At 46.8% G+C, this 17,113-nt stretch overlaps 2 protein-coding genes across 2 annotated transcripts; both read left to right on the plus strand.

The window, feature by feature from the left end:
- Positions 1-7,968: 7,968 nt before the first annotated feature.
- LOC136767460 (protein S100-A1) lies at positions 7,969-9,691 on the plus strand. Its single transcript, XM_066721255.1, has 3 exons — positions 7,969-8,074; positions 8,828-9,002; positions 9,347-9,691. The coding sequence occupies exons 2-3, from the start codon at positions 8,850-8,852 to the stop codon at positions 9,485-9,487; spliced, it is 294 nt and encodes a 97-aa protein (XP_066577352.1). The 5' UTR covers positions 7,969-8,074; positions 8,828-8,849; the 3' UTR covers positions 9,488-9,691.
- Positions 9,692-12,942: 3,251 nt separating this feature from the next.
- On the plus strand, positions 12,943-16,096 carry LOC136767456 (protein S100-A1). The gene is made up of 3 exons (XM_066721250.1): positions 12,943-13,082; positions 15,107-15,262; positions 15,849-16,096. The coding sequence occupies exons 2-3, from the start codon at positions 15,122-15,124 to the stop codon at positions 16,017-16,019; spliced, it is 312 nt and encodes a 103-aa protein (XP_066577347.1). The 5' UTR covers positions 12,943-13,082; positions 15,107-15,121; the 3' UTR covers positions 16,020-16,096.
- The last annotated feature ends 1,017 nt before the right edge of the window (positions 16,097-17,113 follow it).

Raw genomic sequence — 17,113 nt, forward strand, 5'->3', positions numbered from 1 at the left:
AAGCACCATCCGCCCCCCCCCACACCGTCTGGAATTATTTTGCCTGGGGCCCCCACATACCCTACAATCGCCACTGAGTGTGGCCCCTTGGAATGGAGGTTGAACCCAATCTTCTGGTGTACCCCTGCAACTTCCAACTGTTGCCGGGTGAACTGGTGTGCCGACTCCACCCGGTGCATGGGCGCCCCGACCACGTGCTGTTGGAGAGGGGCGCGTGACTGCTCCTGGGGACCCTTACAGGTGGTGCAGGCGTCGCACCGGTGGCAATAATCGGTCACATCTTGCTGGCACTGCCCCCAGTGAAAGTCCTGCCATAGGCGACGGAGTGTCTTGGTCACCCCAAAATGGCCAGCCCCTCTGGTGCCATGGTAAGCTGCCAGCACCTTGTCTCGGGAGGCCCCTGGAACGACAATCTGCCACCGTTCTTCGCCACCGGCAACGCAGGACCCCCTCATGGCATTTGGGTTTTCTTTGCATTGTATGTGTTTGTTTGCCATTAGATTAGGGCTTTAGTCTCCTATCGCCCTCATCATACATTGTAAATGTTGTACACTGTTTTCTATTAGCAGACTTCATGCCCTGCTTATTATTTATTTGTCTTACCTGTGCCTGTCCTGGTGTTCAGGAGTCCTGGTCCAAGCCTGCGCGTGGGGTGTAGTTGGTGGAATAAGTTCCCTCCCTCTCTAAAGCGAGGGTGACTTGGTCGGTCAAGTGCATCAGCTAAATTGGCCACCCCTAGCGGATGACATTAGAACTCTTAGTGTCACCCAGTCAACTAAACCATTGTTAAGAACCTTATTCAGAAATCTTTCATACTTGCCTAACTTGAATTAGATAAAGGTGAGGATGAAGAAATATGGATCTCTGGTTCGGTGTCTTTCAGAATGCGATTCTCTGGTGTTGTCTAATTTAACTAGGGTGTTAGTACTTCTAGATGTTAAAATAAATAACGTGTTTGTCTGTGCTGGAAAATAGGGTAGCCATCCAGTGAAGTAGTAGACAAACTGGAAAAAGTGTGGACAATCCAGTGAGGAGTAGTTTTTTTGTTTTGTTTTGTTTTTATTCTTTTATTCAGTGGTGTAAAGGGCAACGAAATAAACAAGGTGGTGTAACTGTCGCCTTGTCTTCGCAATTTCTTTCAATTTTCTCCCCAATTTAGAATTCCCAATTTTACTCCCCTTAAAGTCGGCTCACGGCTGCAACACCCTGCACTGATCCAGGAGGGATGGAAACTTGTTACACACATCCTCTGAGACATGCACCGTCAGCCATCCTAGATTGTTTTTCACACAAAGAGCCTGGGACGTAGGAAACCCATAGTGCAGATTGGAGGACTGGTGCCGGTCTCCCTGCCCCAGCCCCAAACCTGCAGGCTCCTGCAGGGCCGTTTCTAGCCTTTTGGGGGGCCTAAGCAGGATTTGATTTGCCCCCCCTCACTGTAGCTTACCTGGCATAACATCAAACTAACACAGGATGAAGCCTACCATCTTGTAAACGTTTGGAACAGCACAATTTCATTATGATATTTGGCCACTAGATGACACTGTGTGGAACTGTAACACAACACAGACACTGACCTGAAGAACTGACAAGGTAACAAAAAAGCTATTAAAAGTATAATATATATAGGTGGTCTGGGTTGAACTGTGGATGCTCCACCAAAATACTTAAATACTGCTGAGGAGGTTATACATGCATTAAAACTTAGGTGTGATGTAAATTGAAACTTTTTTCACCTATGTATTATACACAGGTGGTCACCATAATAGGTGTATATGTATTTCTCACACTACAGGAATAATCTACCTGTTAATTTGCCAAAATTATTTTTTTTATGATAAAATCAGGAAGACCTGCATTTCCCGATCCCATTTTTTCCAATGAGATATGATATAGTGGTTTACAACTTTTTGCCCCAGCCTTGGTTAAAGTCACCTGCACCCCATCATGTTTAGTCTGAATACTTTTGATTGCCACTGTAGTAATATGAACGTCATTAAAGCAGTTACTTTAGACAGTATGCAAGCAGCTACTGCACAGCAATAGAAACGAAAGCAGAACCAAATAATATTACAATACCTTTCTCTTGTGCTTGTTGTTCTTAATTTGTTTTATTTATACGCTTTTTTGTGCCAGATTGGCATGTTCTTGATTTTCTTTTTTTGTATAATTTGGTCATGTCACAATCCTAAAATATATTTTATTCTTCTCTTCTACCACACCCAAGCCATTAGGACGCAGACGCTATGCAGCCAGAGATGGATGACAGGTTTCTAGTGCATCAATTATGATGTTTGATTCCATGATGCCCCTGGGCACGACTTGTGCTCATAAACACTATCTGTAAATTCTTTGAAAACTGATCACTGTGATAAATTATGAAAATCATTATAGAAAATAATTGAAAATATATTCGATTTGTTTATACAATTTTTCTGATAGGGGGCGCCTCCTAGAGGCTGGGGGCCCTAAGCGACCGCTTATGCCTAGAAACACACATATACATACACACTGTAGCAGAGTGCTAGGAGGGGCACGAATTGGCATCCAAGAAGCCAAACCATGGTGTGGAAGCACATGACAAGCAGGACTCTCCTGATTGGCCAGTGCCAGGATAAAGACAGGAACCCGGCCTGCCTTTGTTGAGGGGGGTGTGGGAGCTGCAGCTGTGGAGGAAAGAGCATAAAGAGAGAGTGCAATTGCTCAAGAACTATTGTCTTTGGGACTTGGACTGCTCTTTTGTGATATGGACAGCTTGCTGTTTGTCTTCGTCTGTCTGTTTAACTAGCTGTATGTTTAGAGAGGAACCTGTTTCATGGTGTAGTTAGGCTGAACAAAGAGCTCGGGTCTTGTTTTCAGATTTCTTTTGTTTCCACTATAAATAAATCTTTACCGTTGCACCATCAGCCCCTGTTCCTGTGTCTGTTTCCTGAGGCCCAGCCTATTTGAGGAGCCCAACACTGTGGCAACCGCCCAAGGTGTCGCAATGCACACACACAGACACATACACTTAAACACATACAGGTAGTGGATAAAAAAATACAATCACTATCAAAATGTCACTCAGCAGGGTGTTTGGACCCCATGAGCAGCCAGGACGGCATTGACACAGGAGGAATCTGACTCTATTCTTCCACAAAGAATTCCTCCAACTAAAACTGCAGGTTTAATAGAGCCCAAATCCACTGCTGCAGCCACCTTCCCAGACACTCCCACAAGTGCTCTATGAGCCTCAGCTGTCACCATCGCCTAGTGATTGGGAGACGGACAACTTCATCCTCATGTTCTTCCACCCACCCGTGGATAACAGCTGCCCTGTGGTCCTGGGAGACACCCCTTCCACCAGGTAAGAAATGCCGCATCGTGGAAGGCAGGTGATCACTCAGGACTGTGACGTACCACGCTGCATCAACCTTGACTTCTGAAGGAGTGAGAGGGCCCAGGCCAGGCCAGGGAAATGCTCCCGGGGGTGTAGTGCACTGAGGGCCACCGCCACACCTGCTTGCATCCATCTGTCGAGGACATGGCTATGATGCCCCACCCTGGGAGGTTCTCTTCTGACAGTTTGCGTTGATACAGGAAGCTCACGACCCGCGTTGAACTCCGCCCACAGCAAACTCTCCCCGGCTCTCTCCTCAAAGCCATGTTGGCTCATAATACTAAGGTGCAGCCTGCTTATATACACACCATGACAGGAGTGCTGGCATATCTCACATGCCAGTCATGTATGGCTGGCTGCCACATACTTTGCATGCTTGTTGTACGGCCCCATGGGAGAGAGCTGTAGAGAGAGGAACCTGGACGAGACGCGGCGAGTGAATCAGCTTCTACATTTTCATTTGATCATTTTTTTGTAATCTCTCTCCTGTTGTCAATTTTTAGACAAGCACATTGATTCAATTGCCTCCTATGCTCTACCCCCTACAGCAATGTGGGGCAGTTGGTAATAGAGTCTGTTGTGCCACACACCAGCATATGCTTTTTAAAGTCGAAAATACCATAATAAAAAAGTCTCCTTTCTGTTTGGTATTTGGTATGATATATTTGTATGATATGTTTGTCTATTAGGGAGTGTATGCTGTATATACACTCACCTAAAGGATTATTAGGAACACCATACTAATACTGTGTTTGACCCCCTTTCGCCTTCAGAACTGCCTTAATTCTACGTGGCATTGATTCAACAAGGTGCTGAAAGCATTCTTTAGAAATGTTGGCCCATATTGATAGGATAGCATCTTGCAGTTGATGGAGATTTGTGGGATGCACATCCAGGGCACGAAGCTCCCGTTCCACCACATCCCAAAGATGCTCTATTGGGTTGAGATCTGATGACTGTGGGGGCCAGTTTAGTACAGTGAACTCATTGTCATGTTCAAGAAACCAATTTGAAATGATTCGACCTTTGTGACATGGTGCATTATCCTGCTGGAAGTAGCCATCAGAGGATGGGTACATGGTGGTCATAAAGGGATGGACATGGTCAGAAACAATGCTCAGGTAGGCCGTGGCATTTAAACGATGCCCAATTGGCACTAAGGGGCCTAAAGTGTGCCAAGAAAACATCCCCCACACCATTACACCACCACCACCAGCCTGCACAGTGGTAACAAGGCATGATGGATCCATGTTCTCATTCTGTTTACGCCAAATTCTGACTCTACCATCTGAATGTCAACAGAAATCGAGACTCATCAGACCAGGCAACATTTTTCCAGTCTTCAACTGTCCAATTTTGGTGAGCTTGTGCAAATTGTAGCCTCTTTTTCCTATTTGTAGTGGAGATGAGTGGTACCCGGTGGGGTCTTCTGCTGTTGTAGCCCATCCGCCTCAAGGTTGTACGTGTTGTGGCTTCACAAATGCTTTGCTGCATACCTCGGTTGTAACGAGTGGTTATTTCAGTCAAAGTTGCTCTTCTATCAGCTTGAATCAGTCGGCCCATTCTCCTCTGACCTCTAGCATCAACAAGGCATTTTCGCCCACAGGACTGCCGCATACTGGATGTTTTTCCCTTTTCACACCATTCTTTGTAAACCCTAGAAATGGTTGTGCGTGAAAATCCCAGTAACTGAGCAGATTGTGAAATACTCAGACCGGCCCGTCTGGCACCAACAACCATGCCACGCTCAAAATTGCTTAAATCACCTTTCTTTCCCATTCAGACATTCAGTTTGGAGTTCAGGAGATTGTCTTGACCAGGACCACACCCCTAAATGCATTGAAGCAACTGCCATGTGATTGGTTGGTTAGATAATTGCATTAATGAGAAATTGAACAGGTGTTCCTAATAATCCTTTAGGTGAGTGTATGATCTGTGGTGAGTTGTTTTGGGAAGGCCAGTATCCGGGTGTTGATGATACTGTAGAAGACCTTCCCCAGGTTGCTGCTCACACAGACGCCCTGGGAGTTGTTGGGGTCCAATTCATCTCCACTCTTATAAATTGGGGAAATAAGTACTTGGGTCCTGGTGTCAGGAAAACAGCTGGAGTGGAGTTACTAAATTGAACAATTTAAGCACAGCTTCCTGCTGCTGTTTCTGAGCATCACCGTTCTGATGCGGTCAGGGCTGCGGGCTTTTCGGGGGTTCAAGTGTTCTTCCAGTGTGTTTTGTGTGTTTGTGTGAGTGAGTGTGTGTGTGAAGGCGCCACTCAATCCCCCTTCACTACAGAATGGGCACTACATGCATTAAAATGTACTTGAATGGAGGGGGGTTACTATGTGTGCTCTGTATATAAGATTAAATATATAGTGTATATATAGTGGGCAGCAGTGGAGTAGCAGTCAGGGCTCTGGACTAATGGAAGTAGCTGTGTGAATGGGAGTGAGTGAATGGGAGGAGCTTCGGGAATTATGTGACATGATGGGAGGAGCTATATGAATGGAGTGAGTGAATGGGAGGAGCTATATGAATGCAGTGAGTGGATGGGAGGGGCTATATGATTGGAGTGAGTGTGTGGGTGGAGCTATGGGAATGGAGTGCATGGGTAGGGGCTGTGGGGATGGAGTGAGCAGGTGGGAGGGGCTGTGGAAATGGAGTGAGTGGATAGGAGGAGTTTAATGAAGGTATAAAAGCTCAGCAGAGATCTCACCAGAGGGGAGAGACTGGGGATAGACATGTTCCCTGGAAGTGATACAGAAGTAAAATCACACAGTTGTGCATGACAGGTTTCCTGGAGAAATGCCTTCAAGATCTGTCCCATCTCCAGCTAGAAAGGTTATCTTTATATCTTTATATTGCTCTGCCCGAATGGGGGTGATCTTATTTAAGTTTCAGTAATTAAAGTGAGTCTGATTGTGCTTCTGCACACAGAAGCCCCACAGCAATGCTCTGTGAGTCCCGCAGCACTATTGTGCTTCTGCACACAGACTTAAAAGAATATATAACCCTTGACTGTGACCCTACATCTTGACGCTCCTTAGCTTTACTTTCCAGGATGTATGTCCGCACTTACTGTACTTAACTGTATAAATTGGAAAATGTATTTTATCTTGAATTGCTTTGTTTAATGTAAATTTGAATTTGTAATGTTTGATGCCATGTACTTAACTGTATTGCACTTTGTTTTACACTTATGTTGTAAGTCGCCCTGGATAAGGGCGTCTTCCAAGAAATAAAAATAATAATAATAATAATAATAATAATAATAATAATAATAAAGATAACAATAAAGATAACAATTATACATATTAAGAACAGCAATTGTATATATGTAAAAGAAAAGCAAGGATTATACCTATTAACCATTCATTTGAGTTCAATAAATCATATTGCACAATCAGTTTAGTTGTCTGGAGCTTTTCCTTCTACACTGAAGGCTAGAACTACACTGTGTGTCCGGTTGTTCTGCTTTGTGCGTTTGTGATATTTCTTAGTATCGAGGGCATAAATCTATGTTTCCTGATTGATGGTGTCTTTTTTATGTTATTGCCACTGTGGCAGACTTAACCTTTGCACTTATTGTTATTATTATTATTGTTCTTTTCATAGCAGAAATAATAAAACATTATAGTACTACTACATCTTCTACCTGTTATAATACTACTAATCATCATATTAATTAATAATTTTTAATTCCTATTGGGAAATCCACTGACATTACACACACAAAACGCACACAAAAGAGAACACACCCACACACTGGCTTTCTCTGGCATTTTGGACACAATGAGGACTCTTTGTGTACTTTTGTGTGCGAGACCAGTTTGCAACGAGAGCAGGAACAGGTGCACCATGAGACAGAAGAAGGGACAGGTATGTCACACACATACACTCTCTCTCACACACACACGCACGTGCACACACACACACACACACACACACACACACACACACATTTGCACGCTCACACTCTCTCTCTGTCTCTCTCTCTCACACATGCACGTATGCACAAACACACACACTCACACTCACCCCCCACCCCAAAACACCCCACCTATACCCAGAGATATTTTATTTGAGGGTGTTGCCTGCTCAGCCAGCTCAACCCCCCACCGCCCTCGGCACACACACAATCAAATACTATCAAAGCAGAGCGCCAGTCAGGTGCCTTTGCTTGTTTGCTTTGATCTGTCTCTGTGATCCCCTGAGCCCCCCTGAGCCCCCCAGCACTGCTCTGTCTGTCTCTGTGAGCCCCTGAGCTATGTCCCAGTCAAAACTCCACTGTACCATCAATAACAATAATAATAATAAGAAGAAGCTAGTTCTCTCCTGTATCTCCAGAAAATATATACAGTCATAATTTAGAATCTGTTTCTAAATATTTTGCGGCCATATTCAAATAAACGTCTATCCGGATCTGTTCTATATATATTCCTGTGCTGTCTGTGCCTGTGTGTACATATACAGAATTGGGTGTAGGGGTTGTCAAAAGCATGTGTGGAGCTCATTGTTAATTCTGGAGAAAGAGAGCAATCCAACCTGTTTGGGCAGGGGGCAGAGTGGGGTTGGTGAAGAGGCGTTGGCTGTCCGATCACATGCAAGTCGCTATATAAAGTGCTCAGCTCCATCTTTGCCTCACCGTCTCGCTCCAGCCCTGCCTGAGCCTACAGCTGCCCCAACGCCACTACTGCACAGGTAAGAAAGACAGACAGACAGACAGACTGGCAGACACCGCAATGACACGTCTTCATTTTCAGACTCAACATTGTGGTGTGTGCGAGTGTGTGCTTCTTTGTGGGATTTTTTTCTGTGTCTTTGTGAATTTACTAGTGTGTGCATTTGTCTGCGTGTGCAAGTGTGTCTCTTTGTTGTCTGCTGTGTCTGAGAGCGTATGTACGTTTTTGTGCCCGGGCGTGTGTGTGTGTGTGCATGTGTATGTGTGTGAAGGGGACATTAATCATGCCCAAGGTGGTTTGTAGCATTCCTAACTTAAAATAATAATAATAATGATAATAATAATAATGTGGACTGTATGACTGTACTGTACTGCACAGGCACTATGAAGACTGGGTTGATGTAAAGTTGGCCCCTAATCCAACAGCTGCATGTGGACACTAAAACAGAAACAAAACTACCGGCACTGCTATTGAATTGCGCTGAACAACAGAGGGCAACCACCCTCCAACTGCTGGCACCAGAGAGCAGCGATATTTGGCAACCTTCTCACTGTGTTACAGATTAATCATTGCTTACTCAAATTACTTAATGTATGTCTTCATTAATGTATGGTTATTTAACTAAATACATAAATAAAAAGGGTCTCCAGCCCAGTCCAGCAGGGTCTCCTTGCAGAGGGAGATGAGATGCTCGGATATTGCAGGTTCTCCATTGAGATTTATTGTTCTCCCCCCCGATTCTCCATCACTTTTTTTTCCGGTCTCTGCTCAGATCTACAGACCTGCCATCAGCTATGAGTGCCAAGGAGTCCACACAGCTGGAGGAGTGCATGACCGGCCTGATCACCGTCTTCCACAACTACGCCCAGGGAGGGGGGGACAATAACAGCCTCAACAAGTCCGAGCTGAAGAAGCTGCTGAATTGCGAGCTGTACAACTTCATGGGGGTGAGATTCCTGTGCTGTACTCTACTATACTGTACTATACAATGCTATACTACACTGCACTGTACTATACTGTACTCTGCTCTAGTGTACTAAACAATGCTATACTATACTATACTACACTATACTATACTATACGATAGTCTACACAGCGCTAGCTCCAGTCTGGACCACTATACTATACTATACTATACTATACTATACTATACTATACTATACTATACTATAGTCCACACAGCCCTGGCTCCAGTCAGAAAGACTCCAGAAAGCCAGATGAAGGTTTGGGTCATTGCCACATCACTAAACCCTCCATCTCCCTCTTTCACAACCCCACACCCTGTTTACAGAAGCAGAACGATGATGCCAAAGTGTCTGAGATCATGAAGGAACTGGATGAGAATGGCGACGGCAAAGTGGATTTCCAGGAATTTGTCACCCTGATCGGCGCCCTCACCTTCCTGTGCAATGAGTGCTTCCAGGACATGTGAGCCCAGCGCTGGACCGCTCCAGAACCAGCTACGCCTTTCCCAGCAGCCCCTCTCCCCCAGTGCCTGGCACACGCCCACCCAAACAGACATGCATGTACATATGTCTCCACGCCTCTGATGAACTCTGTATTTGCTGTTCCACTCGGTCAGGTTGAGGACTGATCTCTGGAAAACTCTAATCTAAATAAAGTCCAATCTAAATCATTCCATTCTGATCTGTTCTTCTTGCTTTTCTGCGAGCTGCCTGCCAACAGTCACAGAACCACAGAAAGTTTTCATTTCATGAGTAACTGATATTGTTCAATAATTAACAAACAAAACAAAATGCTCATGCTTCAATTGTATTTACGCCACCAACTGCCGGGATACAGCATTGGTGAGCGGGCTGCAGTACCCGCATTATTCCGCTAGATGGCACAATTGCTATACGATAATACGATAGATCGAAAGACACGAGATACACATAGAACAGAGTATGTCAGTGTAACAGGCTGGTTTTTACACACTTTGAGTTCAGTTAGTATGAATTCAATACAATCTACACATCTTTTTAAGGCCATATTGTGATAGTGCTACTACTACAACTACTATGACTAATACTACTACTAATAATAATAATAATAATACCCTGATAAACATCTTGCTGGTGACTCTTTTAGTCCTGACAGCTCTGCTACAGGGGATTGGGTTTCCACCTCACAGACTCTCTCTCATTAGCCTCTGTTGTGCTACCAACAATTGATTTTTTTAGAAAGGTAAAGTGAAGAAGGCTGCAAGATCAAATCCCACCTGCGATATTTGTTTTTATTTTATGAGTAAAAATGATAAAAAAAAAATCATAATATGACTCAAGAAACACTTGGGTGTTCATTCTTACACAGAATGGTGTTGAATGCTATGCAGAAAACACAGATACTGGTTCTACCCAGGACAGATAGTGCAACAAAATGAGCATCTATGAGTATAGATGTATGGTTATTTTCTTAACACATTAAGCAAATCAGAGAAATTAAAAATCCTTCTGTTGGCTCAGTTGAGTACATTTCCTGTCATCTCAATTTTATATTGTTATACTAGCTAAATATCTTAATGATCATTACGTAGTGAAGTTTAATTAATATTCAGTGGCACCCTTGTTTAACCAGGTCAAAGACGATTGCTTGACTATATCACCTGTGCCTGTCTGTGCGCGGCTCTGCCCCCCACCCTGTCCGCATTCCTGAGTGGCCACTCCCCGAACATGGCCCTCCCCCATACAAAGCAGGCAACACTGCAGTCTTGCACCCAGTCTGTGCATACACTGTGGATAATGTAACACCACCTGACATACACAGATACACTTTTTGTATTATTATACTGTATTATTATTATTATTATTATTATTATTATTATTATTATTATTTTAGCCAACGCCCTTCCCCAGGGTGCTTTTTCACAAGAAATATTCCGAAGTGCAATAATACAATCAGTGCAAAACACAAATTAGCTGACAAAGTCCCAGTATGTGCTACAGGGAGGGGGGGGGGGCAGAGGAGAAGAGTAAAACAATACAAGTGCTAACAATACATAAGCCAGCAGGTGCAGAAGGGAGCAGAGTTAAATAAAAACGTGGATAAGAGTGAGAGTGCGGAGCGGCCCAGGAGATCACGTTGCTGTATTACAGGTACAGTCTGAACAGGTGTGTCTTGAGTGATGGCCAGGAGGTGGTCAGGGACTGGGCGGTCCTCACCTCAGCGGGAAGGTCCTTCCACCTCCCAGGGGCCAGGGTGGGAAAGGGGCGGCTCTGGAGGAAGGGGATGAACTGAAGCGGGCTGGTAGTATATCCGTGCAGGCCGGCCAGGAGGGAGTTGCAGTGGTCCAGGCGGGAGAGAACCAGTGTCTGGATGAGCACAGAGAGAACAGGAGGGGGGCCGGGACAGAGCCTTGGGGCACACCCTTGAGGAGAGGTTGGGGTGTGGATGGAGATCAGTGCCATGTCACCAGGTGGGGGTGAGCGATGAGGTAGGGAGGGGACCAGGCGAGAGCAGGGCCACCGATTCCAAGGTCAGCAAGGGAAGAGCAGAGGATGGAGTGATCGACAGGGAGATTGAGGAGGATTAGGACAGAAGAGAGGGACAGAGAGTAATAATAATACACACTGGACTGTATAACCAGTCAGTACATACACACTGTTACACTAACTCAGACTGAACATACACACACAGTAATACAAAATATCAGTCTGTATATATGTAGGTGACAGTAAAGTGTAGTGTGGTGTAGTGTGGTATTAACACAGTAAAGTGTAGTGTGGTGTGGTATGAACACAGTATAGTGTGTGTTTGTGTCTTCTGCTTTGTGAATCGACACTATCAGACCTGCATCTCACTAGATTACAGAGCGCACAGCGGCGTCATATAGGGAAAAGGGCTTAGTCTGCATTAGTGTCACTCCCCTTTCACACTGTGGCTGTGCAATCAGCTGCAGCCTGATAGTGTCAATGCACAGAGCAGAGACCATAAATACACACGCAGTGCCTGAAAAAAACACACACACACTCACACACACAGTGCCTGACAAGCACACACACATACAGAGTGGTGGTGTACTGGTAACATAATAAACAGGTGTATGATATGGACCAAATTGGGGCCGTGATACCTTCGTGACAGACTGACTGACTGACTGACACACAGACTGACAGACTGACACACTGACTGACTGACTCTCACACTGACACACAGACTGACACACTAACTGACTGATTAACACACTGACTGACTGACTGACTGATACACTGACTGACACACTGACTGACTGACTGACTGACACACTGATTAACACACTGACTGATACACTGACTTACTGACTGTCTGACAGACTGACACACTGATTAACACACTGACTGACTGACTGATTGACACACTGACTGACTGACTGACTGACTGACTGATACACTGACTTACTGACCGACTGACTGACACACTGATTAACACACTGACTGACTGACTGATTGACACACTGACTGACTGACACACAAACTGACAGACTGACACACTGACTGACTGACTCTCACACTGACACACAGACTGACACACTAACTGACTGATTAACACACTGACTGACTGACTGATACACTGACTGACACACTGACTGACTGACTGACTGACACACTGATTAACACACTGACTGATACACTGACTTACTGACTGTCTGACAGACTGACACACTGATTGACACACTGACTGACTGGCTGACTGACTGATAGACTGACAACAAGCAGAGTATTCTTTTCTTACATTAACATTGTTATTATTGTACAATCAGTTACTCTTCTCCCAGATGCTGTCATATTGTAACAGCACTACTGTACTCTACTGTTACTACAGCCCGTTACTGTAACAGCAACACTGCGTGTGAGTGTGTGTGTGTGTGTGTGTGTGTGTGTGTGTTGCACTAGTGACGCAGCTGTGTCGGAATGCGGCGATAGCGTTCCAGAACGCCGCGCTGGGCGTGTCCCGTGTTTTGCCCGTGTGTTCCTCCGCGCGTCCTCTCCTCATTCAGCCGCCTGTCCCGCACGCTGCCGCACACGCACCTTCTCTCCCGACTTCTCCCGGTAAGCTGACCACCCTGCCCGCCGCCTCTAGCTCTCCTGCTTGTGTCATCCCCCCTTCTTCTCCCCCCTGGCAGGGATTACGCGTACGTGCACCATCTTTGCAGGGGTGGACACACTAATCCGGACACCGTTTCTCCCGAGTGCGCAATCCTCTGCAAAGACTTCAAACCAGATCGGGACCGGGTCGAGTTCGGGATTAGGACAAGGGGAGGGGGGGGGGTTTCTGCAATGTTGTTGTGCAACGCACTTGTGAGTTTAGGCAGTATACACTATATAAGCTTTGAAAGTTTGTTTTCATATTTGTATCTTGTGCAATTATGAGGTGGTTTCTAGGCGACATGCGTGAGCTACGTCACGTGTCCTAACTTGCACTTCTTCATGTGCACTTTTTCTTTTTCTTTTCGACTTCTCCACATACTTTTCTCTCTCTCTCTCCCACTCCTCCCCTGCTCTGTAAACATCTGCACCTATCCTCCGAGTTTCTCTCAACTCCAAAGTTAAACACAGACGGGATTGTATGATCATTTTAGTTTCTAAACCGTTCTGGGGTCAAACCAGGGCGTAGAAGATGGATGTCGAAAGAGAGGGATTGGGGGGGGGGAGGTGGTAGATGGAAGGAGAGAGGGAGAGAAGAGAAAAAGGGAGGGTTGTTTCAAGCACAGCGTGATTAACATTATTTTATATTGAAACGTCCAACGGGCTGTTTTGTAAACATAATAAAATAACTCTTTGCTTGAACTAGAACATGTCTGTAGCAAGGGGTTTTAAACATGAAGTGAAGGAATGACCCATCAGACCACGTCGTGCAGACCACCCACGCACATACACGCAGGTCGGGGTGAATGCAGTGAAACTGGTCCCCACGGTCTGATAAGACATGAACTGGTGGAGATCAGCCTGCACGACGGCGCAGAACTATGCACCTTGGCCTTCCGACCCCCTAGAGATGTTTCAAGCGGAGATTGACAGCACATTTGCAGGAGAATCGCAGAATTAAAGCGTGCAGTTCATCGGAAAAACATGCTTGTTTTACCCTGTCTATGTAGGCATTTGTTTTTTGACGACATTGTGACGGAACGCCGTCATTAACAGTCTGGAAACGTCAGAGCAACACTACACGTGTAAAATGCCCGCTGACAGAACATGTGCCACTCGGACCCAGGAGATAGAGTGGTTTCCTCTAGTTTAATTGATCTGAGAAAATCAATATTGTAACAAGACTGTGGTATCAGGATGCAGGGTGGACTCTGGTACTGGCTGCTCTTAAAAATTGAGTCCCCACCCCCCCTTCCTCTCTCCCTACCGCACCCTCCTTTTAGCATTTTCCAGACAGTTTGAAGCTTGTGCCATGTACTCATTCCCTCTCCCTCCCTCCCCCTTTTTCCTTCTTCCCTCTCCCAATCTTTCTCGTTTTCCTCCCTCCCTCTTTCACTAAGCACTCTGCCAAGCCCCGGCCTGTTGCTCATATTTTCCTGAGTGACTGTGTTTAATTATGTGTGTGTGTGTTTAAGTATAGGATTGAGTGTGTGTCTGTATGTGTTCAAGTATATGAGTGAGTGTGTGTGTTCTTTAAGTGTAGGACTGTGTGTGTTTTTGAGCATTACTCAAACACTAATTAACAGCCAGAGAAGAAGTTTCCAAATGTATAAGTTCGGTCAGAGTGACGCACCTTCCCCTGTTGACCCCTGGCCCCCCCACCACCACTACCCAGTGAGTCAGAGTCGGAAAGAGAGAGAGGAAGGGAGGGGAAGAGGGAGGCAGGGGGAGGAAGGGTGAGGAATAGAGGGCCAGCTTTGCATCTGCCTTGTTCTGTTATCTTTCTATTGCTGTTGTGTTCGGAGCTATGCCTGTGCATTTAATATGGCTTCTGTGTAAACGCTGGACTGCCCTCTCCAATGGTTTGCGTTTCGACAGACCGGGGGGAGAAGTCATCTCACCATCTCTCTCTCCCTGCGTCACATTTCAACACACGGTCACTCAGTCAGTATTCCTCTCAACCTAACCTCTCCCTCACTCTCTCTCAGTCTATCTGTGCCAAGATGCCTTCTGAGCTGGAACGAGCCATGGAGTCCCTGATCACCGTGTTCCACCGGTACTCCGGGAGGGACGGCGTCGGTGCCACCCTGAGCAAGAAGGAACTGAAGGAGCTGATGGAGACCGAGCTCTCTGGCTTCCTCAAGGTAGGGCTGTCCCCCCACCCCCTCACCATGCTATGACCTCCCTGACTCACTACACTGAGGTCCAGTCCAGTCAGTGACTCTGCAGCAGTCCAGTCCAGTCCAGTCAGTGACTCTGCAGCAGTCCAGTCCAGTCAGTGACTTTGCAGCAGTCCAGTCTAGTCCAGTCCAGTCTGACTTTGCAGCAGTCCAGTGTAGTCCAGTCCAGTCAGTGACTCTGCAGCAGTCCAGTCCAGTCCAGTCAGTGACTTTGCAGCAGTCCAGTGTAGTCCAGTCCAGTTAGTGACTCTGCAGCAGTCCAGTCAGTGAGTTTGCAGCAGTCCAGTCTAGTCCAGTCCAGTTAGTGACTCTGCAGCAGTCCAGTCCAGTCCAGTCCAGTCAGTGACTCTGCAGCAGTCCAGTCCAGTCCAGTCCAGTCAGTGACTCTGCAGCAGTCCAGTCCAGTCAGTGAATCTGCATTAGTGCAGTCCAGTCCAGTCAGTGACTCTGCATTAGTGCAGTCCAGTCCAGTCAGTGACTCTGCAGCAGTCCAGTCCAGGCAGCTACAGTACTAATAGTAACATCAACTCTCCCTCTTCCCCCACTGAAGACCCAGAAGGACCCCGCAGCCATTGACAAGATCATGCGGGACCTGGACCAGAATGGCGACGGGCAGGTCAGCTTCGAGGAGTTTGTGTCGCTGGTGGTGGGCCTGTCGGTGGCCTGCGAGCAGTGCTACCAGCTGCACCTCAAGAAACAGCAGCAGCAGGGCAAGAAGTAAAGGAAACACATGCCACCCAACTGTAACTGTAAACACCCCCACCCCACAGTTCCCTGAATAAACGCTGACATTCCTCACCTCGGTGTTGCAGTCTCTGGTTGTGTGCGTATGTGAGCGTAGTGTCTCTCTTCCTCTTGTGAGCCCGTGCGGGCGAGTGTCTTCCTCTTGAGTGCACATGCGAGTGTCTACCTTTCTTCCTTTTGTGAGTGTCTCTTCCTCTTGTGAGTGCGTGGCCGAGTGTCTCTCTTCCTCTTGTGACTGCGTGGCCGAGTGTCTCTTCCTCTTGTGAGTGTGTGGCCGAGTGTCTCTCTTCCTCTTGTGAGTGCGTGGCCGAGTGTCTCTTCCTCTTGTGAGTGCGTGGCCGAGTGTCTCTAACTCTTGTGAGTGCGGGGGCGAGTGTCTCTTCCTCTTGTGAGTGCACGGCCGAGTGTCTCTTCCTCTTGTGAGCGTGCGGGGGCGGGTGTCTCTTCCTCTTTTGAGTGCATGGCCGAGTGTCTCTCTTCCTCTTGTGAGTTTGTGGCCGAGTGTCTCTTCCTCTTGTGAGTGCGTGGCCGAGTGTCTCTAACTCTTGTTAGTGCACGGCCGAGTGTCTCTTCCTCTTGTGAGTGCGTGGCCGAGTGTCTCTCTTCCTCTTGTGAGCGTGCGGGGGCGGGTGTCTCTTCCTCTTGTGAGTGTGTGGCCGAGTGTCTTCCTCCTGTGAGTGCATGGGCGAGTGTCTCTCTTCCTCTTGTGAGTGCATGGGCGACTGTCTCTTCCTCTTGTGAGTGCGGGGGCGAGTGTCTCTTCCTCTTGTGAGCATGCGGGGGCGAGTGTCTCTTCTCCTCTTGTGAGTGCTTGGCCGAGTGTCTCTAACTCTTGTGAGTGTGCGGGGGCGAGTGTCTCTCTTCCTCTTGTGAGCGTGCGGGGGCGAGTGTCTCTCTTCCTCTTGTGAGTGAGTGGCCGAGTGTCTCTTCCTCTTCTGAGTGAGTGGCCGAGTGTCTCTAGCTCTTGTGAGCGTGCGTGGCCGAGTGTCTCTCTTCCTCTTGTGAGTGCGTGGCCGAGTGTCTCTTCCTCTTCTGAGTGAGTGGCCGAGTGTCTCTAGCTCTTGTGAGCGT

This window comes from Amia ocellicauda, chromosome 14, assembly GCF_036373705.1.
Source record: "Amia ocellicauda isolate fAmiCal2 chromosome 14, fAmiCal2.hap1, whole genome shotgun sequence".
In the NCBI taxonomy this organism is placed as follows: Eukaryota; Metazoa; Chordata; class Actinopteri; order Amiiformes; family Amiidae; genus Amia; species Amia ocellicauda.